Here is a 26,323-nt window from a genome sequence, read left to right as displayed (position 1 = left end):
CCAGCCGGGCCGTGCCACCTGCTTACACCAAGTTACAACAAATTGTTTTTCCTTGGAAAGGAAGAAATAGGAAGAAAATTCATCTTAGAATGAATCTGTTTAAATAATATGGGCAGCAGAACGCTCACCTCTCCTGACATTTTTCCATCTAGAATATGCTCTCTAACAATGTGCCTTTTTAGACAATAAATAGTTTAAGATTGCTAGTTTATACGGTTGAGGTCAATAAGCCACTATCTTAACACTTTAAACCCCTATGCAAGTTTGTCTCTCAGCCACGTTACCATTTATTACAGGTAAATATGGTTAACAGGGCTACTCATGTTGTGTAACAAGGGACAAATCCTGCCTCTTCTCCTGCAGCCAGGAAGGATCTTTGCTTAGGAAGGGATTGGGCAGGGTTTGGGGATTGTGTGTGTACTCTCTCCATGGAAAGGCCTCTTCGGCAGGAGCTCCCTGGACAGCAGCATGTGGTCATGGAAAAGTACAGAAGGCCACAGTTGGGTGTCGAGGGGCTGCGGCAATGGGCTCATGCAAGGGGCTGCGGCAATGACTCCAGCCATTCATTGAAGTAGAGAAGCCTCCACAGATCAGCTTCCTAGTTGCTTTGTAGCCTATGAGGGGAGAGGATTCATAGCCTTCCCATCACTCAATGCCTCTGTTCTGCACTTGGCTCAGCTAATTAGGCCAGGCATTCTGTGTAAGATTCCCCCCACATGCACTACATAATTTAAAAAAAGCAAATATAAACAATAGGTCAAGTCATCATTCCCTGCAGTAAACCAGAGTAAATGAGCATTGCACAGGGGTTCTCCAGAGGGGTGGGGTGGGTTGAAGCACCCTTCCTGAGGCTATGGCTTGTGGAGCACTACCAGAGCTTCTTTTGCAGCTGCTACTTCAGTCCTCCACAGCTGTTTCACTCGTGGTACATGTGATTGTGTGTATGCATGAGTGTGTATCCAGTAGATCTGCAAATTGGCAGACCCCCTGGACACAGCTCCAGCACCCTCTACCCATAGCTGCACTGGGTAGGATTTGCATAGATGATCTTTAAGTACAAGGGAAGTTGTGAAAAATTTAAATTATTATCCCACAGTAACTGGGTTAAAGCTAAACAAGCCACAACTATAGCAGTTATATGGACTAAAGAGGCATAATGTTGCATTTTCATGACAATATAATGCCAGTTATATGCCTGCAGTTACACAGGAAAGTTAGGGTACAAATCTAGGATGGGTTTTCCAAAAGCAATTAAGGGAGCTAGCAGCCCAGTTCCCACTGAAAGTGGACAGAAGTTGGGCACTTAAATTGCCGCAGATATCTTTTAAAATCCTGGCCCAATCAAAATAACTCAGTGCACAAATTAAGTCTAAATATCTTGCATATACATCTACTGTATTAGATGGAAAACATTTATCAGACTATTTCTGTAGTGTACTTGTTCATAGACTCTAGCTCCTAAATAAAGTTTCTATGCAATCTATTGCTTACTGAAAAATTTCTGAATATAAAAAGCAGTATTTATAACAACCAAGAGTCACTCTAGAAGTGAGTGCATTTCAGTGGTGGGTGAAGCTATTACTATTTAATGGAATGTGACTGTGACATGCCATGGGTCTAATCAGAATGAGAGATGCTACAGGTATATAAAATGTAATAGTGCCAGATCTACACAAGGTGAATTTCATCCTTAGTGAACAATGCCGACAACTAATTTTTATCTTAAAAATGGAAGCTGGGTAATCCACTGCAGTTGTTCCAATCAGGATACAGGAATATATTGAATATAATACAGGAAATAAATTGAGCTTTTTCTCTAGTGGGTAACTGGATTATTCACTAGCTTTAACATGAAAATAATGAAACCCACTGTACTCATCAAGTTACTTCTAGCATCATCCTAAGAAAAACATTTTTAAGAAATCCAGTTTAGCCAAATAGTTAACATTCATGATCAGCCTTTTAAACTCACAATGAACTGGAACCTGGAATAAAAATGGTTAGATTGTGAACTCTTCAGGGAAGGGACTGAGTCTTCCTATGCATTTGTGCAGCACCTACCACAACAGGGCATCCTACATACAATATTACCACTAGTCCAAATCTACAGAATGATGGTGTTTGTACTTATAGAACAGCAGCAAATAAACCATATATTAGACTCATTTTTCTGATTTTTTTTTTTTAAATCAAGCAGCATAATTTTAATTTTGTGTCTTGTACAGAGACAAGCACTTTGTTAGCAGTTTAATAATAATAAACAATAAAGAGGTTTGAATGGAGTGTTGCTTCTGTCATGCATTTGCAGGAAGATGACGGAGTGGCGGTAAAGTCTTTTCAACCTCTAACTATGATCCTATTATTCCAACCCACGTTGTGACATAACTCACTCTAGCAGAGGAACAAGGAAATCTGCAGCTCAGATTCCTCAGGATCTCTAAGCAGCAATAACCCTTTCATAGGCCACTCTGATACTGCAAGGAGAACCATGTAGGCAGATCTCTGCACCTGCACAGAACCACTTTAACTTCATTAATCCATAAAGGCCTGCCCACGGGATTCCCTCAGTGGCAAATTCTGCTTAGAAACCTAATGGGAACATATGGTCCCAAGTTTTTAATTTTCAGCAACACGTTTCAAATCACCACTGCAATTATTATACCATTTTTCTAATTAAACTTGCAGTGTTCATCACATTGCATGAAGGATTTCCACTCAAGTCTCATTAAATCTAGGATTACCACCTGCCATTAATTCCACAGGCTTGTTTTGATGCTGTATGTGATTTGTGCATTTCACAGGCAAATATAAAATGTTAGATGCAATGAAGATTGGAAAATACCAGCAAAGTTCAAGAAAATCAAATTCCAAAAGACTCCACTCAAGTTTACCTGTTTAGGATAAACTATCAAGTGACCTGGCTTATCATATATTATATGTATGAAACTTGACAAACATATTGTTCTGGGAAGTTCCCATTAAAATCTACCATTCTCACACCTATTTATTTTTATTTGTGCAGATCGGATTCTTCCAAAGAGACCTCTGTGCAGCGGTCCTAGGTTCTTAATCCTCCATTCAGAACTAATTGCATTAGAATAATTTTCAACTGTGCCCATTGCTCTGTAGCAACTTTGTTTGCAAGTTAAACTCATAACAGTTGTTTATGAATAACAGGGGCAGATTTCACGCTTTCCCTTACATCAGTATAAATCTGGAATAACTCCATTAAAGTCAATTGAGCCACGGTTTTAATACCAGAGTAAGTGAGAAGAAAATCAGGCTCACAGTCTTACATATATCCTCAAAGCAGACACAACATAACTCAATTCTAATGTGAACCAATAAACCAAATCTGGTTTCTATATGAATCTGAGAAACAGATACTATATAGTCAGAGGATGTGCAGAACAATTTGAATAATCTTAATTTGCACTAAAACGGGTAGGAATTAATAATAGAAAAGACTAACATAATTTGGCTGGCATTATGAAGACACAAATGGTTTTCTTTATCAGATATATGATGGAAACTGTCCAAGATCTTTACTGCACAAAATCTCCAGCTTCATTTTTGGTTACCCAGGGGAGTCACTGTCATATCTTTGTGTATCCCCTGGGTAAAGTATTGTTTACTCAAAGCACATATAAGACTGTCACAGTTGTTCCTGTAAGTCTCAATTTTCCTGATAAAAGGTAACCCGAAACCCTTATGAGGTTTTCATCAAACCATTCCCTAATGTCTTCTGCTCATGTAACTTCCCTTATGTCCTTGAGCCTCATGACAGAATTTTAATTCTTTCCTGCTGCTATGTGCACAGTTTAGCTATCAGACATTGAAATTAAGCCCAAGAGGCAACCTAGGTATCTTCTGATTCTTCTTTATTTTGAAAGGGAAAGCTAATTTTTTGAGAAGGCTTCAAAGCAAAGAAGAGTATTAGAAAAGAAATGGGGAGTCATCTGAACCACACCTTACCCAACATTCAGCTATATATCCTTCAAACCCATCTTCTCCCCAACCCCCACAGGCCTCCTGCCTTTGGTTAAATCCATCCTGAAGTCTTTGCTGGCCTAAGTTGCAATCTTCAGATCTCAAGTTCTGGCACTTCCTTAGAAGAGATGAGGGAGGTATGCTCTGGCCTCAGATATGGGGAAAACTCAGGATTCACAGAGTAGCTGACCAGAGTGCTAGACTCAAGACGCTCAAAGGAACAGCAGCAGAAGTGAAGGGGATGTTGGGATTTGGGAGATGAAGGAAAGCAAGACAGAGAATGAGAGATGAAACAGAGGAAAAGGATTGAGGGAAAGAAAGGGAAAACTCACAAGGTCTGGAAAAGCTTCCAAACTGTAGGGAGTGTGTGGGGCTCATCTGCATCCAACCCCAGTTTTCTGAGGTTGCTCCTCTCTCACAATTATAGATCAGATGACAAGAGAAACCAAATATTTACTGTAAAACTTGTGGGCTCAGTTTACAATGTACTTCACTACTGCAGTAAATTTAACCCTGCCCTCTTTTGACATTTGATCATAAATTCATTGCATGTAAAGATATTAAAAGATATTGGATACAACAAAATGTCCTTTACAATTTCCTACCCCCTAAACTATTAAACAAGACAGATTTGCATCAAGAATTTCACATGCATAGGTGTAATCACCTGCAAAAAATATCCCCAGCAAGATGTTATTTCGGATTAGACTCATTAACTTTACTATTTGAAAGCATTCTTTTTAATCCTTATTCTCTCCTGCCCATTGGTTTTATTGCACTTTGAAGATAGCCTGTAAAAATGAAAGCATGCAAAACCAAGAATAATTTCAAATACTGTTTTGGGGGAAGAAGAGGGATCAGAGACTCTCCTGCTAAACAGCACATCTTGAACCACAGCTCTTATTTCTCTGATTTCCTCTAATTCCCCCCAGAAAAATGGAATGTGTTTGTGGGACTAAGATGGTGTGTGACAGATACTGCGACCAAATGCAATATCTTTGGGGACCATATTATATTAAGTATGTGAATGGTTTATGCATTACTGTGGGGCAGGGATTGTATGCAACTCCAGAGGAAGTGATGCTGTAACTCCTCCAGGAACTAAGAACAGTAGGGGGTGATTAAGGGGAATCCCGTCAGGGTGTAAACATTTCTAGAGAGGTACCAGCTCCTGGGAAGGCTTGCATATACTAGTTCAAACTGACAACGAAAGAGCTTTTGGCATAAAAAGGCTGTGTTTAAACAGACTCAGTGCCTTCTTTCTGATCCAGCAAATGAACAGGACCTTCTGTGCAAGGGCCCTAACCCTTGCAGAAGGGTTGGAAAGACTTTAGCCTACTAGAGCCTCACAAGACTTGATGCATGGAAGGTCTTTTACTGTTTTCAGTGTTTTCTCTGCAATGTTTTTACCTTAAGAATTAATATGCTTGTTTAGAATGAGCTGTGTTGTAACTGGTTCATAGCCCTTGTAGGGAAAGCAGAGCACAGGTGTTGGCCTTTAGGCAAACTGGCTTGCTGGGGTCATTGCAGTGTAAGGCAGGGAGCCGTGCAGCCTTAAAATCCCTGGTCAGAAGGGTCCTTAGCCAGACAGGTGATGGCTGGAGACCTGAGACTTGACTGGGTATTCCTGGATTGGACCATGGAGGAGGACATACAGGTCTGTGACAAGGTGAAACTTTAAGTAAAAGAATACAATGGCAGCAGCTACAAGAGGAGCACATCTCGAGTATCACACACAGGCCAAATTATTAGGTCAGGTGCTAGGGAAATCCAGGGAGTGCTCCAGGGCTGATGAAGCCTGGAGTCTGCAGTAACAGCACCCTGCAGCCGCTGCACTCCCCAGTCGTGAAGGAGAATGGCAGGTGGCAACCAATTTCCACACTTCACAGAAGGTGTGAGCCCCTGCATAATCTCCATGAAACCCACTCCCTTGGAACAACCAGAGCCCTCTACATGTAGGGTGTGGAAGGCAGGATTTGGCCACAAAAAAAAGGGTGGGGGGGATATAAAACTATTCTAAAATGAATGATGCAACTATGGAGGATCAGGCTCAGCTGTCATCTTGTCCAGGATAAAGTTTTGAAGTTTTTACTGATTTAATTCTCTCTTTGAGATGTCTCTACTTGATTTACTCCACATTTGAAATGGCCAAGATGTCAATCTTAAACTGAGCCAAGTGAACTCCAGGATTAGCCAGAGACCTGAACTGGGCCAGATAGAGTAGAATGATATTTTATGGAACACCTAATTGGGCATAAGCTGAAGAATCTTGTGGCTTAGGTGTCAGCTGGGAACTTTTGGAGTGACAGCTGGTGAAGAGCAATCAGGCAAACTTCAATCATCATCTCACCAACTTCTTTGACATTCAAATAAACCATACAAACTGAATGTTCTTAGGCCACCATAAGGCAAGCAGGGTGGGGCCCTTCTGACATTTATGGAGAAGTTCTTGAACGGAAGAGCCACATGAACATTGGTCTGGTTTATGCCGAACAGGCTTACAATACATTACCACAAGGTTCAGTCCAGTGCACACTGAAGCCAACAGTAAGAATCTCATTGGTGCCGGAAGTCTTTGGGTTAGGCCTATGGTGTACAATCCTTTACTCCACTAAGAAAAATAACATCCTCCCCACAACCCAACTGTAATTATAACTCAATCCTTAATTCCTGAAATGACATCATTCACAGTCTAGAGTATATGTTTCAGCTTTGAATTCTCATGAATCACAAACCTACAGCTCCCATTCAGCTGTTGAATGGTACTTATTCAGGCAAAATTCCCCTTCATTGAAATGAGGATTTTTTGTCTGAATAAATCTTAAGGACTGCAGGATTTGGCACAATGTGCTTATGCAAATGTATCTGAGAAATGCCTATGTCCAATCTAAGAAGCCAAATGCTGCTGAAGTATTCATTCAAGCAAAGTTCCCACTTCAGCAAATGGGAATATGCTAAAGAAAGTACAGAGTAACAAGTAAGCATAGTGTTTAAAATTTAGAGCAAAGAAGGGAAATTGTGGTAATAAAGGCACAAAGTAGCCTTGATAGTTCTCAAACATAACAAAGAGAATCCCTTACCTCTTTTCAATTTATGTTAATGAAATAATGTCTATTTTAGCAAAACCATCTGTGGAACATCTTCACTAAGCCCATTATAACCATGCTCAGAAATAAAGCTGGAGTAGCACAGATATCAGTTACATGTGTGTTAGATGGCATGTGAGAGTGGAAACCTTATGAATTATGTGAAAGTAGCATGAGAACTCAGAGAGAGGAGCTTTCCTCTTGAAAGATCTTAGGACATGCAGACAGACCAAGACTGAAAGATCTTTTTCAATCAAGTTTTAATCAGCCTTGATAACAAGGGTGCAAACCAAACCTCACTGCAAATCCAGAAACAAGTCAATGGGGAACCAAAGTTCAGAGAGTTATGTGAAATTTCACAGTATCTTGGTAAGTCAGTATCTTCCCAGCCGGGCCTCTCCAACAACAACAAATGTTATGCCAAAAAGAAAGATCCAAAAGCTGGGCTGTGGTGACTTGCTAGCTCATGATATCAGACTGAATATTCTTTATGTGAATGCTGAAACTGGATACGTAAAGCAAGGATGCCAGTGAATCAAATTTAGAGTGTCACATAGTGAAGAAATATTAGTTAAAAATCAACATCTATAAAAAGCTATTGCAAATGCCATCTTTTTCTTGGATTAACTTGCAAGAGTCACCTCTTATAAAAGGCTGAATGCCTGGGTTACATTCATAACATTAGGACATTACTGGGTGATGTGGTAGCTCTACATACTGGACGTTTCAAAACTTGGCAGCCTTGAGAACTTAAATGGCTTTCCCCTTTTGCACAGCTTCAGATGAGGGTGAATCATCAGCTTTATAATTAGGGGCTTAATAACAAATATAATACTTGAACATGTTCCCTTTCCAATCATAAAGAACATATTAGCTGAATAAAAGTTGTAACATGTTCAGGGGCTAAGATGGCTTTTTATTAATTCATTCTTCTTTACTGCACAATTATTACCATGGTTGCATCTGATTTTCCAGATTCTGAATCCCAAAAATGATTGATAGAACTTTTAAAATAAACCATTTTCATTGGCTGAAAGCTGACATAATAAATGAGTTTAGGGGGAAGTATCAGTGCCCCTGCCCATTTCTACAGACAGCAGCCAATCAGACTGCAGTTTTCTGTAATTTGTAGTAAACACCTGAACTAGCTGTTGAGCCTCATTCTTGCTTACTGTTAGTAATTGAACAGGCATGCACTTACTAACACACACACACACACACACACACACACACCCCCCCCATCTTCATGGCTTAGTGTTATTATAATTTAGTTTCTGAACTAACCATTATGTTGAACTTTACACGCCACTAACTAAAATACCACTTCAGCTGAAATATTTCTGATTTGCAAGAGTTATAAAGGTAGGTATTCATTGTCTCAGATCCTGTACCTTTCACTACAATGCACAGTGGGACATATATCAGTGTCCATGTGCTAGGCCAAATTCTGCTCTCAATTACAGCTCAAGTCAGTGCAGTTACTGTGGATTTACGTCAGCGAAACAGGATCAGAATTTGGTCCTGTGAGTCAAATCCATCCCTGGTACAACTCTACTGATGTCAATGGATTTATTTAGGAGGAACTTGCCCTCTGTAACTACAAAAAGCTGATCCCTATCAAAATTAGGGATAAATCTCATCTAAATATACCAATATTTTTCCACTAAAGTCAACTGGTGTCAGTGCGAGAACAACTGGTCCTGAGTTCTTATCAGTGCTGACCCAAAGTGCATTGGCACACTAAGAGAAAGGAGGCATTCAGATCCCACATCTTTGATCCCATGTTCTCTTGCCCCCTAGCCATTTCCATTGCTGAATGTTTTCCCCTCAGCAAGGTTGCCCCATTTCCAAACCGTAGGCACTTCTTAAAATAGCAGTTCATTCAATTTAATTAAAGATAAATCAGCAATGCTTGCTGGAACACATGTATTGAAATCTATTTTAAATGCTGGAAATCTCTTTAAATAGAACCTTATTTTTGAAAGAGACCAGCTGTAATTTGTTTCTACATAAAAGGCTTTATTCTTTTCCCATACAGCAAACACTATTAATGTTTCAGTTTCTCCAGAGACTATATGGATTAGACCAAATGGAAAGTTACTATGACGTCAGTGTTATTTTAGATATTAGAAATTCATGCCAAATTAAACAAAGGGCATGGACAAGAATGATGGTTTTAATTCTGTTCTGATAGTGAACAATAAACCGCAACTTGAAAGTTGTAGAGCAACAGAATTACAGTGAGAACCTTTAAAATCCTAATCAAAATTAAAAGCACTAAAGTTAATGGGACAGAATCTCCTCTCCTTGACACCGGTGACTACTTCAATGAAGTTGCACCAGTGAAAAGGAGAACAGAATCTAGATTAGGGTCAAATTTTCAAAGTGGGAGACTAAATCCCACTGACTGTCAGTGAGACTGACTTTATGTCCTTAAGAGCATACATCTCATTGCAAGTCAATGGGACTTACGCACTTTGGAGCCTAAGGCTATGTCTACACTGACGACGGCAAAGTCGCCGCCGTCAGATCGACTTTGATCACAGTGACCTAAATTTTCAAATTTAGGTGCTTAAATTTAGGCACCTAAATCTATATTTAAGCATCTACATCAAAGGGGTCTTATTTACTAAGGTACTAAGACCTTGAAGCTCCCATTTAATTCCATGGGATCTGCTGGTGCTCAGTATCTCAAACTCAGGGCACTTTGATTTAGGTGTCTAAATATGGATTTGTGCCTTCAACTTCAGGCTAGTAAGTTTGAACATTTTTAAGCCTCTCTTTCAGCCGACAATACACCATCAAAAGGTACTTCCATGATATGACATCACACACTGCATCCACATGTCACTTTAAAACAAGCACTGTTGAATTTCAACTAGTAGAGTTACTGACTAGTATGCAGTTTAGTTACTGTTATTGTAGAAGGGCACCTACCTTGACTCCAATAATGGATTTACGGTGATAAAAACAGCAAAGAACTGCTATTACAGTTTGAAAAACTTCACAATCCTTAGGCATTTTCAAATCCTCTGTCCTGTGGACCCTTTGGATTAAAAGTAAATGAGCACCACCAGCAACTTCCAGGAGTTACTTGTGAGCGCTTTTGCATTGCCCTTGGCCTGCCAGGGCTCATACACTCCCCCTACTCACACATCAATCGGACTGTTTCCTCAGCTAATGCTGATATCATCAGTTCAGTGGCTTCTGGCATGTAGTGTGTGCCAGAATTCTCATGTGATCTATCCCACTCACCAATGACATTCTAATCCTCTGAGAAAGCACCTCTATTTGGGTATCCTCTTGGATCAGAGTTGCAATGTACAAATTATTAAGCCACAACCTCAAGGCAGTCTCTTCTTCTCAGCAATGTACAATACCTGAGTCACTCACTGCACGCCTAAAGGTTTGATTGCTCACTTCAGCTGTCTCTCTTCAGTCACAAAGTATCTACATGTTATGTAAATAATTCTGTTCAGCACACAAGTGATAAGGAGAGAGAGGGAGAGTGGTTGCCTGGGTCTTGCATGACACTCTTCATAATCCAACAAGATGTTATATCCTTAGAGTGTAGGTAACCAAGTTAAATGTCATATCTGTTTATTTTTAATTAGGAAGCTTCTGGCAGCGTCACTGGAAAACAATTGGGAGAAGCCAATAACATTAACACAATCATTATTAGCAGCATATCTAATGCAACCTTTTGGTGTTTAATTAAGACCATCAGTAAACAGCAAGAGCCTGGTGCAGGTCCCACATGACTGGGCATGCTGTTGGAAAGAACATACTGTGTAAGTTTGAAAACTTCAGCTTGGACAAAGTTAAACCTAGCCCACACAGAAAAGGAAGCAGTCGCATATGCTGCTCTTCTCTTGGAAAGCACTATGACCTCTACAAGGCTGTGGCTGTTAAAGTATATCCTTTCATCTGTTCCTTTTCATCTCTTGTATTGTGGGAAAAGGTAAATAAAGCATTGCTGATTGGCTCTCTCACCACCACTCATTTTCGTATCCTTTGGTCATAGCTCCTCTTCTCCTATTCTTTTCTTTTCCAATGCATTAGTCCTAGTTTATGCTCATAATAAACCTAAAACTTTCCTCCAAAAGATATGGTCATAAATTGCTTTGGAAGCAAAACTGGTCAACTATATGTCTTAGTCCCTATACAACTAAGAACTAATAGACTCTTCTTTAATTCAAGTGTTAGGGACTTATGCTTTTGGAAGAAGCAGATTGGATTTCATACAGCTTTATTACTGTGACAATCTGAGTGCCTATGACGTGCAGCACAGTAATAGTCGTGAGATCCCTACATAATCATGGAATTGTTACAATATTTTAAGAAGTTAAAATCTATAGTACCAGTGGAGAGGAAAATATTAGAAAATAAAGGATGAAAGGTAATGACTGTAAGCAAAAAGCTGGATTTAATTAAAAAAAACTAACATCCACAACATAGAAGATGGATCAGAAAGCGTTCATACGATGTATAAATAGCCTCTGGAACTCACTACCACAGTATACTATAAGGGCAAATAGTTTCAAAATAGGATAGGACATTTATATTTAATGAGAACAACATCTGCAGATGTTTAATTTTAGTCATTTAATTTTAGATAGATCTTTTTTTTCAGCCAGAAGTAGTTGGTGAAACAGATTCACAGATGCTTGTTCCAGAAACATCTCAGTAGAAGGTGGTTTCCATGCAAAGCTGCTGTCCACATTTAACTGACCTGCAGTAGCTACTCCAAATCAATGGGTGATCAAGTTTTTAATTCAGACTAATTCCTTCACACCAGAAACTACAGCACAGCCTAACACCAAGAAAACATGACTGGTTGTGAATGAGTTCAAATCATGTCTATGACTGATTCACATCTTTAGGACTGGTTCTAAATTTACCCTGTCAGATATCCAGATATATTAGATACAAAACGCACAGAGTGACCAGTCTGTATGGATATGGGGCTTTTAAATACATGGGAATGGGGGAGATGAGAATTCTGGTCCCTTCCTCCCAGGGTGGGCAGAGAGAGGGACTCATACAGGCCTCCTAAGAAACTCCTTCTCAAAACTGCACCATCAGCTAGGCCCTGCTGCTCCTCTCACACTAGATACAGACATTCAAAACCTATGTTGAGGACTAAGCAAGAAACAAGTTCTGGGAAAGATCCAGCCATTGTCTTGGAGTTTGGCTTTTTTCATGGTCAGGTCTAATTTAACACACATGACCATGGAAACAAGCGTATTTCAATCCACACATGGTAAACAGCTAATCTGTTACAGAAAAGTAATGATTGTTTAAGAGAGGAGAGGGAAGGTTTAGGACAGCGGGAGAGGTAGAGAGCATCTGATGTGGGCATTTTGTAAATGGCTACTATAGCATCTAGGCACATTGGCTAGAATGTAAGCTAGACGTCCAGCTATAAACAAGGATGATTACTGAACATACACTGCGTATATATATTTCCCATGCCCAGAGCCATTATACACATACACTCATGTCTTAAATGACAAATTATTAGTTTTGTAAACTTCACTTAGGGCTTGTCTACATGGGGAAATTTACTGGCATAATTATTGCGATGTGGTCATACAGCTGTAGTTTTTCTGGTATAAGTCACTGCTTGGATACTTATTCTGGAATACAAACATCTTTTTTCCCAGTTTATCTTATGTAGCTTTGAAAAATGTCCCCATGTAGATAAGCCGTAAAGGAAAGATTGTGCCAACTCTGCGCACAATGTTACCATTCACTGATTTCCATGGGGTTCTGTAGAGTGAGGTGCTGCTCAACAAGAGAGGTGGCAGAATCGGGTCCTTAACGAAGAGCCTCAAGGGCCAAGTTCTGCCCCAATATACATCATTGACTTGAATGGGGTTTCACAGGGTATAAGTCAGGGGAGAATTTGGCTCTAGATTTCAAATTTGGCCCAGATCACCTTCAACCTCTTTCGGGTTTTCAAAAACAAACCAAAAATCACAACCAGAGATAGGAACAAGGACAGGAAAAGTCTGTGGGATTTCCCTTACATGGTTTCCTTCCAAATCTTCTGAACAGGACCTGTTTGCCCCTCTTCCCTTCTCCTCTATAAAAAGTAGAAGGGGTGGCCCTATACCTTCAATAGATCCCTTGGCTGTGGGCCCAACCTTCTGACTTCAGTGGGATTGTACATATATAACTGGATGCATTTTGGCCCCATATGTTTTGATGTGGAGGTATGGGTTTCTCTTTTGAAAGGCTTGTTGTCAAGCAGCAATACAACAAAGCTAAAGTATTGCATCCACAATCTGAGATGAACAGCATGGCACAAATCACAAATAATAACTGGCAGCTCACTCCTTCCTGTCTGTGACAGTCAAAGTAAAGAATCTGTTCAGAAGTGACTACTCACAGTGGGTGAATGCCAGAAATAATGATCCTGGCCCTCAAGAAAAATAATACTGTCCAATTTAATATGACAACTGCTGGCATTCTTTACAAAAACAGCAGTGCAACTGTCAGGAAATAAAGACCGCTTTATTTAGATCATTAATACTACATCGTTTTTCTGAATTAATACTAGCCATGCCAAGAAGCATATAAAAATGGGATATTTGTATTTATCAAGGCTTAATGCCCAGTCTTGCATTGCTGTGTGTGTGTCTGTGAAAGAGAAAGCATGCACACATGCACCCCCTCCACAGAGAGTTAAAGAAAAGTCCATCTGCTTTCATTAATTTGAGAACAAAGAACATAGGACATACTGACAAGAGGGAGAGACTATCCTGGGAAGCAGTGCCCCTAAAAAGATTTGGGGGTCATAGTGGATAATTAGCTCAACATGAGCTCCCACGGTGACGCCGTGACCAAAAGAGCTAATGCAATCCTGAAATGCATAAATAGGGGAATCTCAGATAGGAGTAGAGATGTTATTTTACCTTTGTATTTGACACTGGTCCAACCACTGCTGGAATACTGTCTCCAGTTCTGGTGCCCGCAGTTCAAGATGATGTTAATAAATTGAAGAGGGTTCAGAGAAGAGCCACGAAAAGGATCAAAGGATTAGAAAACATGCTTTATAATGATGGATTAAAGGAGCTCAATCCATTTATTTTAACAAAGAGAAGGTTAAAGGGTGACTTGATTACAGTTGATAAGTACTACATGAGGAACAAATATTCAATGGGCCCTTCTAGCAAAAAGAGGTATAACAACATGATCCAATCGCTTGAAGTTGAAGCTAGAAATTGAAGTGTTCAAACTGGAAATAAGGTGTAAATTTTTAACCATAATAGCAATTAACTATTGGAAAAGTTTACCAAGGGTCAGGTGGATTCTCCATCACTGACAATTTTAAAATCAAGACTGGATGTTTTTCTAAAAAGATATGCTCTTGGAATTATTTGGGGGAATTTCTATTGCTGTGTTACACTGGAGGTCAGACTAGATAATCACAATGGTCCCTTCTGGCCTTAGAATCTATGGCCTGGTATGACATGTTCCTGAGACACAGGACTGGAATCTGGCCTCATCTGTGGCCTCTTTGTGTTGTGCTGCTGGCACAAAGCTGATACAGTTGGTTATTGGAGAATCACCACAATGTAAGGGAATCGTCCTTTAGCAGAGAAAAGGAATAAAGGGCCTGGGCATCGGGATAAGTGTTTCACTCCTGGTCTTTTCACCATCCAGGAACTGAAGTACTGCAAGATAGTTAAGCCCAGGGCAGACTGCAAAGAGTTACAAGTTACAAAGGGATCTCACAAAACTGGGTGACTGGGCAACAAAATGGCAGATGAAATTCAGTGTTGATAAATGCAAAGTAATGCACATTGGAAAACATAATACCAACCATACATATATAATGATGTAGTCTAAATGAGCTGTTACCACTCAAGAAAGAGATCTTGGAGTCATTGTGGATAGTTCTTTGCAAACATCTGTTCAATATGCAGCGGCAGTCAAAAAAGCTAACAGAATGTTAGGAATCATTAGGAAAGGGATAGAAAATAACACAGAAAATATCATATTGCCTCTTTATTAATCCATGGTATCCCCACATCTTGAATACTATCTGCAGATGTGGACACCTCCTCTCAAAAAAGATATATTGGAATTGGAAAAGGTACAGAAAAGGGCAACAAAAATTATTAGGGAAAAGCTTCCATATGAGGAGAAATTAATAAGACTAAGTTTTCAGCTTGGAAAAGAGATGAATAAGGGGGGATATGATAGAGGTCTATAAAATTGTGACTGGTGTGGAGAAAGTAAATTAGGAAGTGTTATTTACTCCTCCTTATAATACAAGAACTAAAGGTCATCCAATGAAATTAATAGGCAGCAGGTTTAAAAACAAACAAAAGGAAGTATTTCTTCATACGATGCACAGTCAACCTTGCCAGAGTTTGTTGTGAAGACTAAGACTACAACAGGGTTAAAAAAAAAAACTAGATACATTTATGGAGGATAGTCCATTAATGGCTATTAGCCAGATGGGCAGGGATTGCTGTTTGCCAGAAGCTGGGAATGGGTGACAGGATGGATCACTTGAAGGTTACCTTTTCTGTTCATTCCCTCTGAAGCATCTGGCATTGGCCACTGTTGGAAGACAGGATACTGGGCTAGATGGACCATTGGTCTGACCCAGTATGGCTATTTTTATGTTCTAAGAAGAGAAGATCTTGCATTTCAACATCATAAATAACTCACTGAAATAATTTATAACAACCCTATAAAGACAAACAAAAACTTGAAGTAGGGACAAGCTTATGTGTAACCTGGCTTCACTAAAAATCAGTCTAAATACTCACAACTAATATAACATGCTGAATCAGAGGGGAAACAGTCTGGGAACTTCTCTCATTTATTCATAAAGATGTTGGCCTTTTAAATCAATCACGTAAAAGCATTTGATTGCATCCCATATTGGAATCAGATGTATTTCAGCCCAAACCAGATAAATAGGTGCCCCAACCCATTTTCTTAAGTCCATATTCAATTGGCAAACTATTCAAACATTTGACTCAGCCTAGAATGTTCTTCAGTGAAATATAAATAGTCTGATCCCATTTTAGGTCTCTCTCCAAGAAAAACAACTAAAAATGCTACACAGACAGGAAGCTGGATATAAATGGAGAATGACATCAAAGCTAACTTCATGTAGTATAATGTTCAATATCATAAGTTTCAGATTTTAGGCAACGTGCAACCAGTCACCAGCATATCCTGTTGAATGGCCCTGAACTACTGATACCATATGTGACACAAGCTACTGCAGATTACAGGAATCATACATGCAATCTAATCATGGTTATAAATGTTACAGCTATAAAATGGCATCTGCAGGACTGTGAGCAAATGTGTCATGAATGGAATCCGAAAGCAAAACTAACTATGATTTTTTTTTTTTTTTAAATCTAAGCTTAACCATCTAAACCCTAGGATGGCAACTTAACTTAACTTAAACAAGCATTTCCTTTCTCTTAATAGGTCACTCTTTATTAATAAGTGAGAAATACACAATGCAGCCCATTTGTATTGGTCATCATTAATGTCAGCAGAACTCCCACTACTTAGTCCAGTCCTATCCTATCCCCTTTGTTAATCTTCTGAGGGAGATGCTTCCACACAATGTCACTACCTCCCTAATTATTCACAACAGAATACTTCACATATTTTACAAAGTGCAGGTCATGGGGAAGGAAGGACAGGAGGGCACTCCTGAAACTGCTACCTATTACTAGCCCCTCTTTAATTCAACTGCATATGGACCTAAATTAAATATACAAAAGCCTGGTACTAAAATCCAATCACTCAGTACCCATCCTGCCATCTGTTTATAGGGCAATCCTTACTGGGACCTTTTCTTTCCCATATGCTCTCCTCCCTGTTACCTTTGCTTTTTGCAGGCTGTTGTAGCTGTGACTTCTAATCAAAATTCAGTAGACACAGCAACAGGTGTAATCTCACTTGTTTGCACTGCAGGGGAGTGGTGTGGGAGTGGTCAGTGTGATTTCCTTTTTTCTCCGTTTAATGGTTCCACAAGGCAATATAAGAAACTGCTATAGCTGTCACAAGAGAGGCAGAGATAGCAGCCTGCCATCTGTCTGGTTTCCTGTATACTTTAATATATTTAAATACTTTTCAAAATCTGGCCCAAAGATGCAGACAGGTGCTTAGTAGAATTTTTAAAAGCACCTAAGCAGGTTAGGCACCTGACCCCCAGCGGGCACCCAACCTTTTGGGTACTTTTGAAAATCCCACTAAGTACCTATCTTTAAGCCCCTAAGTACCTTCGAAAATCTGGCCCATATTTATAACTATAATCAACACACATACTCTGGCAAGAGACTTAGTTGCAACAACCTCCTTCTTATCCCCGTCAGCCTCCTCCTCCTCTTCCCTTCCTTCTGTTAAGAGCAGATGTAAAAAGCTGCACAGAGGAAACCACTTGCAGTGCACAACACCAGCAAGTTTTATTGGTCCTACAACACCCAAGAACTATGCTGCATGTTGCTAAGCACCATCTACGGTCTTCCTAACTATTAACATATATACAAATATATAGTAACACCTTCCTCATCTCTTGCTTCACTCTCCCCTTTAATTTAATTTTTAATTTACCACTCAGACAGTTTTTCTTTCATTGCCATCATAGTTGGCTCACATTCCCTGTCAGCCCTTGTCCCTGGCTTCTTCTCCTCCCCTCTGTTGATGACCCTGTCTAGGCTGTCACCAATCTAACATCTGTCTTGCCTGACACTATGCTGAAGTGACCCCGCCTCTAAAACAGACTGATTTCCTACAGCATGGCATCAACACAAAAATGTTTCATGTTTTAACAATCATAATGGGCTTGGAAAACCAGAACTATTACTATTCTGGCATGGTGGGCAGTGAAAACCTAAAGTTGACAGTTTAGTTCATCTTAGTTACCTAAATAAATGGTCATCTTTTCAAAAATGTTGAGTACCCAGCAGCTCCCACTGATCAAAGAGTTGTTGGATGCTCAGCACTTTTGAAAATTAAATCTATATTTAGGGAGCCTAAAAAAATGCCCTGGGAGCTTAGTTTTAGACCCCTTTTTAAAAAATCCAGTGACCAGTGAGTGCATGTGTTTGAGGGTGATTAGCTCTTTTCTATATCCCTGCACAAAAAACTTGGCAAAGTTTAGAGACCACAGGCTCATATTAGTGCTTTGAGTACATATCTTTCAACAGTTTTTAATTCAAATTGGGATTTTCCGGGGGTGGAGGGGGCGAGGGAACTGTCAACAGCTGGTCCGAGACAACCAGGATAAGGCATTTGCTGAAGTGATATTGTAACCATCCTGGGTATCCAAGCGAATGGGGCAGAACATATTAACTAAAAAATACAACCAACTTAAAGCAGCCAAAGCCTCACATTGCAGCATGTGCCTCCCCCAGCTTCTCTTGCAGCCCAGACCCACCTGCAACACAGATAACAGGGGATGAGAACAGGACAACATATTAGGAGGACTTGAAGCAGATTCCCCCAAATGAAGTGAGTGAGACACACTATGTAAAGGGAACGGCTTTCTCTGTATGTGCATCTGATTGGAATAAAGTTATAGCATCATGCTACAAAAGATAGGGAAAGGAACTTCAGCCTCAAAGGACCACTCCTTGGATAGATAGCCTGAAATCATTATAATCTGCCTGGCAACAAGTTACACTTTAGCTCCCCTTGTGGCTCAGATTGAAACATGCTACAAAATCTGTGGCAGGAAAGCAGGACTGTCATCTGGACTCGTTCCAGTTAGGAAAAAGAGTCAAGCACAGGGCAGGCTCCCGAGCCTTTTCTACACTAACAGATGAACCACTCTTGGACTGGTCTCCTTGAACCAGTGTTGATCACAGTATAAAAGAGACAAAACCATTTCCAACACCATGTCAGGAACCATTGGGTGTTGTGATCAACTCACATGGATTCAGCAATCACCTGGGTCAGATCGAAGTAATGCTAGTTGAACAAGGGAAATGTTTTGAAAATCAAACCAGGACACTCTCCTCCCCTTTCTTCAATGCTGTCTGCCCCTATTGATCAAAGTGGTGCCAAGCCTCAGCATTCTGCTCAACTCAGCACTTAGTCTAGAAGATCAGGTAGCATCAGTGATGAAAAATGCCATCTTCCAACTCCAGTTTGCTAGGGGACTTAATCCCTTCCTCCCAAATAAAGTTCTGGCCACATTGATCCATGTGCCTGCCACCTCCAGACTGGATTATGGTACTTGAGTCTGGCTCTGAAGGTGACAGCATGGATGGCAACTGAGATTCCACCTCCTCCTGCAAATGGCTTAATTGTCACAGAGAAATAAAATCAACTCATAACACATTTTAGCAACAATTCCACTTCCAGGCACCACCACCAAACTCATAACCAGTCCAATTTACATGTTAATTAGCAAATCAATCAGTTAATGTTTTTATGAGCCTTTGAAAGTGAAAAATGTTACACAGGTGCTAAGTATTACATGCTGCATGGCCATAGGCATAGTTTGACTGCTACATTTGGGGAGGTGATCTGCACGCTGCAGACGGTTCCCCTGGCTCTGTCCTCTGCTTCAAGTGGTACCTGTGCTACCAGAGCAGGGGAGGGGAGGAGAGAAATGGGTTGGCTTAACAGGGGAGTCCCCGCTGCTGCTGCTGCCAGTGAGGGGATGCCACATACCAGGCTCCCGCTTCCCTGCTCCCAATTCCTCTTCCCCTCTCCACTGTCCCGCCTCATTCCCCTTCCTCTTCCCACTCCCCCACTCCATTCCCCTATCCCCTTCTCTTCCCCACTGCCTCTCCCTCACCTCACCCCTTCTCCTGACTCCCCCGCTCCCATGGGCACTCACCGATCACAGTTGTACAGGAACCAGGATGGTGGCCATGCAGGGTACCGAGCATACAAAGAAGTAGAAGACAACCAGTTCTAGGACCCAGGAGGTGGCATCCAATTGCAGAGACAGAGAGCACTGGGCATGAGAAGTGGCTGCAGTCTAATCTGCCCCCTCCACTCTCAGCCCAGGTCCAGCTTGCAGCAAGAGGGGCCGAGTGCAAGCTGGAATTATGCAGGGGAGGCACAGTATGGGAACTGAGGAACCTCTCTCCTTCCGTCTGGCAGGCTGGGGAGGGGGGGAGCGAAGGGCCCACTGGCACATGACCCTATATGCCTCCCCACATCTCACCTCTGTTTGAGAGGGCAATGCCCCCCTCACTAACTATGTACATTCCCATGTACATTGGCTATTCAGTAGCAGTATCCCCACATCACCCCCACTTATACAACGTGTAGTAACAGGACTCATGGTAAAAGGAGACCCATGGATGACAAAAGAGAAAGAAGCCACAACATGCATACTGGGATGACCAGCGATGTTACCATTAAACACCCCTTTCCCCGCCCCCTCCCCCTTTTTTCTTCTTTTTTTCAGAAATGCTCCTGACTCGGGTCCTGATGCAAATCCAATTAAAACCAGTAGGAGTCCTTCCATTAACTTTAATGGACATTGGATCAGACCCTGGTGCCCAATGTCTCATGTCTTTTATCAAGTCAATCTAAGACATATTTTGTCTTGTATTTCAAAAATAGTCATGCAAAAGACAATGATCTTCAATACGAATTTATGATTTTATAGGGTACACGATCTGAACCACAAATAAAATCTTGTGCTGTGCCATTACTTAAAAGTAAGCATTGTCCTGTATTTTTAATTTCTTTGAAAATCAGGTGGTCACTCTACAGTTACCCATACTTTTGCCTCATTGGCAATGCCATTTTTATTGAAAGCCATAAATATGGACATTTTGAAGAAAAATAAAGGACACTCCAATTAACTCCAATGAAATACATGGGAGGATTAAGAGTATTTTCATGAAAATCTGCACAGTCCCTCCTACAAAGAAACAGGTGACATGTTTAAAAGAAATAAATGTAAATGCCATTAGTTAAAGAATGTGTTTTCTCTCTCGACTGCTAGAATACTTCTTCCCCCACAAAAGTAGCGCTTTTGGCCAATTCCAGAAATATCAAACAATTGAAATTGGTTGGTAAAACTGTTGTTTACCACAAAAGAACGACCAACAAGAGATGTTTGTCTTTAATTGCAGAACAAGGAGATATGTTTGATGCCTTTGCTACAGATTAAAGCTTCAGAGGAAGTGGGGTTTGAGCATGTATTCAAGATTCAGACGTTTCTGACTTCTACTCCCAGCTCTGACTCACTTTCTCCATCTGTAAAAATGGGTTGATAATAGTTATCTACTTCACAGGGATGAGATGAAGATTAGTTAGTTAGTGGATGAAAGTACCACCTGAGCGCTAAGCATACCTACTGGCGCCAAGGTACCATGGAAATTGACGCAATATACTTTTATAGACAGATAGCTGAGCTTTGAGCTGAAAATCTATCAGAACTTCAGTGAATTTATAAGCTTTGATGATTCAGGATCAAACAAAACTGAGAGTTAATTATTAAAAATAAATAAAATCAGAATGTGGTTATTAAGAGAGTCAGAGATTCATAATGAAACTACAGAGATAAGATTATTCTTTAACATGCAACCCTGGAGAGCAAATGGTTGTCCAAGAAACATCATTTTATGCACACCCAAGTGGCCAAAACTAAAGCAATATGTAAAAATAGGCATTGCTCCATATACTAGAGTCACCAATCCTACCTGCATCAGTAACACAGGTGGAGAGAAAGAGTGCAAGAGTCAGCGCTACAGGAAGATCTCATAATGAAAGGTGAGAGGTAACTTTCTACTAATAACCACCACCATTCCACTCTTGGGTGAACTAGACATGAAATGATTGTCACTCAAGAGAAAGAACTCTAATACCAGCATGTATGCAAAAACAGATCTTCGTGAGGAAAAAAAAAAATCAGAAACATCTAGGCATGGGAAAAATCAAAAAGACTAGCTTAGGAAATTGTCTATTGGCTAAGCATGAATTAGACATGTGATAGGGAATTGTACTATATAGTCTTACATAGTGGTAGGCACATTTCTTGCATATTCACTGGGGGAAAACACAGCTTGGATTTGTGTCATTGTAACAAAAGGACTATATATTAATTATTATTTTACAACTTTCCAGAGACTGACCTGATGTCGACTGCATCGTCAAATACTGTGAGGATACTCCTGAAACCTATATTTGCATGGGTAAAATTCCAGCAACAATCATGGACAATATTATTTCACGGAAATCTCTTACCTTTCTCACTGGATTTAAACATATAGGGTGTGATTTTCAGAGGCATCTGAGGGAGTTAGCTACCTAGTACCCATTACATTTCAAAGGGATTTGGGCATCTAACTCCCTTAGGCTCCTTTGAAAATCCTAGCTGTAACCACTAGACCAAATACACTGGCCTGATGGAGCTTTTAGGGGGAACAGCGGAAACATTATAAATATTTAAATTTTAAAAAACAGGGAATGTTTGTCCTAAGTAGAGACATAACACATATATGGATCCAAAAATGTTTAACAAAGTAGTTGTCATTTTCCACTTTGCATCAGAAAAGCACTCCCTTTCCACAGCAGACCTAAAAGCTTTAAGTCATCTGACAGCCACGCTGGAGGTGAATGACTGTTGCTGTAACATCATTTCTCGATTATCTTTATTTTAAAACTGAAAAAAGCTATTCAGTTTCATTCTACCGATCTACACCAGAGGGCAATGTATACCATCAGGCACTCCTCAAGTATCACATTTTTAAATACTGTTTTTTTTTGGTCTGGAGACAGATAGATAATGAACTGCCCCAACAACAGTCTAGATAATGGACAGTCTCTTCTTTCTGAACTGTTTTGGTGATCTACAAAATGATTGTGTTAAAGCCACATTTTCAGGTGAAGTTCACTTGAAAAGTTAAATGTAAAAAAAAAACCTCTTTCTAAAAAGCTTCCTGAAGTGATGTTATGAAATAGCCCCGAGCCACTGGGTTTCTTCCAGTTTGATAGTTTGTTCATAGTTACCACCGAAGCTTTGTAAATTATGTTTAATCAGGTATATAGGAGGATTTTCAGATTTCTACTCATGGAGGTACATCCCATGTTCTTCTTCCCCTATTATTTGCCCTCCAATTTGATGTTGCTGCTGCTGCCGCTACTGCAACAGAGGCAAAGAAACAAAACTGGAAAATTTTGGATCTGAAAGGAATCCTCTCACTGTTTGGTGTTAACAAATTTTATCAGAGTCTCCATTCCAGCTCTGATTCTTAATGGATAACACTCATGGACTGGCTTAGAAATCTGGCAAACTCACTGATCACAAGTCGTAACATGCATCTCATTGTGCAAGTTTCCAGAGGCCAACATTAAACAGAAGCTCATTTTATCTGCATGAGCAGATCTAGATGATGCAGTTGGGAGTTCTTCTGAAATAGGTTGTTTTCTGGACAGGGTGAGGCTTCTGTAAATTATCATCACTGTGTCTTGGGGGAATCCTCTCAAAGAATCTTCAGTCCCGCAGTGAAGGGATTCTTTCCCAACCCATTAATACTTGTGATGCCAATGGACTGGGGGAAAAAAACAAAAAACTTTTCTTCCTGCTATTCTGATGGAACTCTTGCCAAATTGTCTTTTCTGGCAAGGACAGTAATTCTACATGTGAGTAAGTGACCAACAGTGGCACAAAAATCAGGATCAGTAAGAAATCATGATTACTGCCAATGTCCGTATAAGAGCCAGACAACTGCAAAAATTAATTCTGTTTAATTTGGGAGTACTGTAGTAATAAAAGGTTGGGTCTCTACAATATTTTGATTTACCACCCAGTAAATGTCCCCACATGAGCCGCAATGCTTCCTGGAGGTGAGATCATGCCATAAAATACTGGACTGCATTGCGAAGTTACAGAAAAAGTAGGTTGACAGAGGCTATGATGGCAAGCAAAGTTTTGTTTTCAGACACATTAAGCCCTCATAATGCTCTTGCTGCTGATATCCCTAGAACAGTGTCACTCCCATGGCAAATCTCACAAGTAAGATGGAATAAAACCTATAGAAAAAAAATACAGTTAGGTGATATGGGGCAGGGGTGAGCAGGTACAACTCATTTTCAATGGAGTATCACATATGAAAGATGACATTGCAGTTGTAACTTCTTTATGGCAGTGGTAAAACCGTTGTCCCACACTGATCACTAAATATAAACTTTCTTCATGACCATCCTCAGCAGACAATTAGTCAGATTTTGCAATTCTTTCCATTGAAGCTTAAACACACATTTCCAGAATAAGTCCACAACTCATCAGTGATGCATTAAATTATTATTTCTGTCACTATCAGCACACTGCATGGAAACACTGTGCAAGATTTCCATGTAAGGAGGCAATTCATTCATTCTTCTGTCTTCCCACCCAGTCCTAGCTACAGTAAGAAAATAAACACTTTATTAAATAACTGCCACAATCTTTACAGTGGATAGGGGAGTGGTGGGTGGCTATATTTAGATCATACAAATTTGATGGCAAGAGCTCAAATACAATCCTGTTACACATTCACAGCTGGCTCTGTTTGATCTCCCCTCTTTACTCTCCCCCTCTAGCCCCCAACAGGGGGATGAAGTTTGTTGTGTGGATGTACAGACTCGGAGGGGCGGGGGGCAAGGAAGAAATCCCTGCACAGTCAGCCAATGGATCCATTATTTGGTTCATAAAACTTGTAAAAATCTCACGGAATGTACAACGTTCTATTGTTTTTATAAATCTCTTTCATGACTTAGTTAGCAGTCTAACTCAAAGCAGACTGGCCTGTTTTCACTTCTGGAATAAAAGGGTTTGCTGAAAGGGCCATTTAACTGTGGCCATGGTTTCAGGAGTACTGTGAACACAAAGGAAGGGTTGAAGTCATATTGCTACTTTTCAGTGCTCAGACTCCAGCACATTTTTTTCCTTGGAGCTGGCTTTTGCATAATTAGCTTTCTTTTTATCAATTGGATGACTAATGCATCAGTATTTAAGATGTAGTAAACTGCCATTTGTGAACTTTAATTTAGATGCAAGTATGAGAAACTCTATAACATGCCCATAGAGCCTTCTCTGAAAAAGAACATTTTCAAAGGATTAATGTTACAAATGAGCAGTCTAAAAATATCTGCTTTCATGTGTCATTGAGCAGCATTAATAGAAAGGAAAACTAATTCCTTTTGCTGTCACTCTGGATAGAACTAGACAGGTTTCTCAAGTCACCTCTAAATGCAATTAATTATTTACTTCAGCACTAGACAATAGTTTTTGGCAAGGAAAGAAAGTATGGATGACAAAAGTAAAATGATACAAGAAACCTACAAGCATGTGTTAAATAGCATACTATAAACATTTCCATCTTTTATGGTGACATCTGGCTTCAGCTCTTGGTGTGCGTCTGACACCACTGGGCTCTGTTTATTGTGCAGATACTTGGCGAATTGTAATTTTCTTGACTCCAGCCAGAAACTATGTTATGTTTTCCTCACTCCACAATGAATCCCCTCCATTTTATTTAAAACTGAATTGCAGCTCATCTGGAAATGTTTATCATTTCCTAGCAGGAGCACTTTTTGAACCAAATACCCCATGGAAACAAGCATAAGTGACCTTCAAAAAGCACATGTGCACACTGCAAAAGCAGTATTAATGTGCCCATGTGTTCTGGCAAGGATGCACAACTTCCTTGCATGTTGTAGGGCAGATCCTCAGGACCTCACCTGCTGTAAATCAGTGTAACATCACTGAAGGTAATGAAGCTATACTGATTTACAGTAGCTGAGGTTGTGGCTTATTAATTCTACCAAGACTATGAATAACCTACCATAACTCCCTACAAGGGAGTTTATGGGTCAACCCCATTTCTGGTTCAGAAAGTGCATGTGCATAAGTGTGTGAACTATACTCCATATCCTTTCACTGCTTCCTGCTACATCCCTCACCCCTCTGTGCTTTCCATCACAGAATGTTTGCAGAGCAGCACTTATGCGATATTTTGGAAAAGCTGCAACTGGAGGCAAACAGCTTTCACTCTGCATTCCGATTGCAGATGGCTGTTATCTGGGTAGTGCCAACAGTGTGCAGACTACCTGAACTCAAGGGAACTAAATTTACCCACTTATGCACTAGATTTATGCAGGTGCAGATAAGACTAGAATTGGGTGAAAGACCCTTTCCCCAAAGAGTTTACAATCCAAACCAGATGAACAATGGAGTGTAAGAAAAAGTTGCATGAATGAACAGTCATATTTTTTGTTTGATTAGTTCATGCCATACTTTATGT

The 26,323-nt window shown here is 40.2% G+C and overlaps 1 protein-coding gene across 7 annotated transcripts in view; it reads right to left on the bottom strand.

Annotated features, from left to right (window-relative positions):
• Positions 1–26,323, bottom strand: part of BCAR3 (BCAR3 adaptor protein, NSP family member) — a 164,921-nt gene that overhangs the window by 28,366 nt on the left and 110,232 nt on the right. Inside the window, exon 1 of one of the 7 annotated variants that reach the window (XM_067538449.1) lies at positions 10,457–10,538. The exons of 5 other annotated variants lie outside the window; for them this stretch is intronic. Coding sequence is in view for 1 of the 2 variants with exons in the window: in XM_067538448.1 (XP_067394549.1) it covers positions 10,014–10,097 (84 nt within the window). In the remaining variant the exon portion in view is untranslated. Of the gene's footprint in view, positions 1–10,013; positions 10,234–10,456; positions 10,539–26,323 lie in introns of those variants that run through there. One more of the 7 variants, XM_067538448.1, reaches the window with a different exon arrangement.

This window comes from Emydura macquarii, unplaced genomic scaffold (genome assembly GCF_026122565.2).
Source record: "Emydura macquarii macquarii isolate MOO-44397 ecotype Brisbane River unplaced genomic scaffold, CSIRO-AGI_Emac_v2 contig_480, whole genome shotgun sequence".
Taxonomy (NCBI): domain Eukaryota; kingdom Metazoa; phylum Chordata; order Testudines; family Chelidae; genus Emydura; species Emydura macquarii.
Note: the sequence above shows the minus strand (reverse complement) of the source record. Positions and strands in the feature narration are given on the sequence as shown.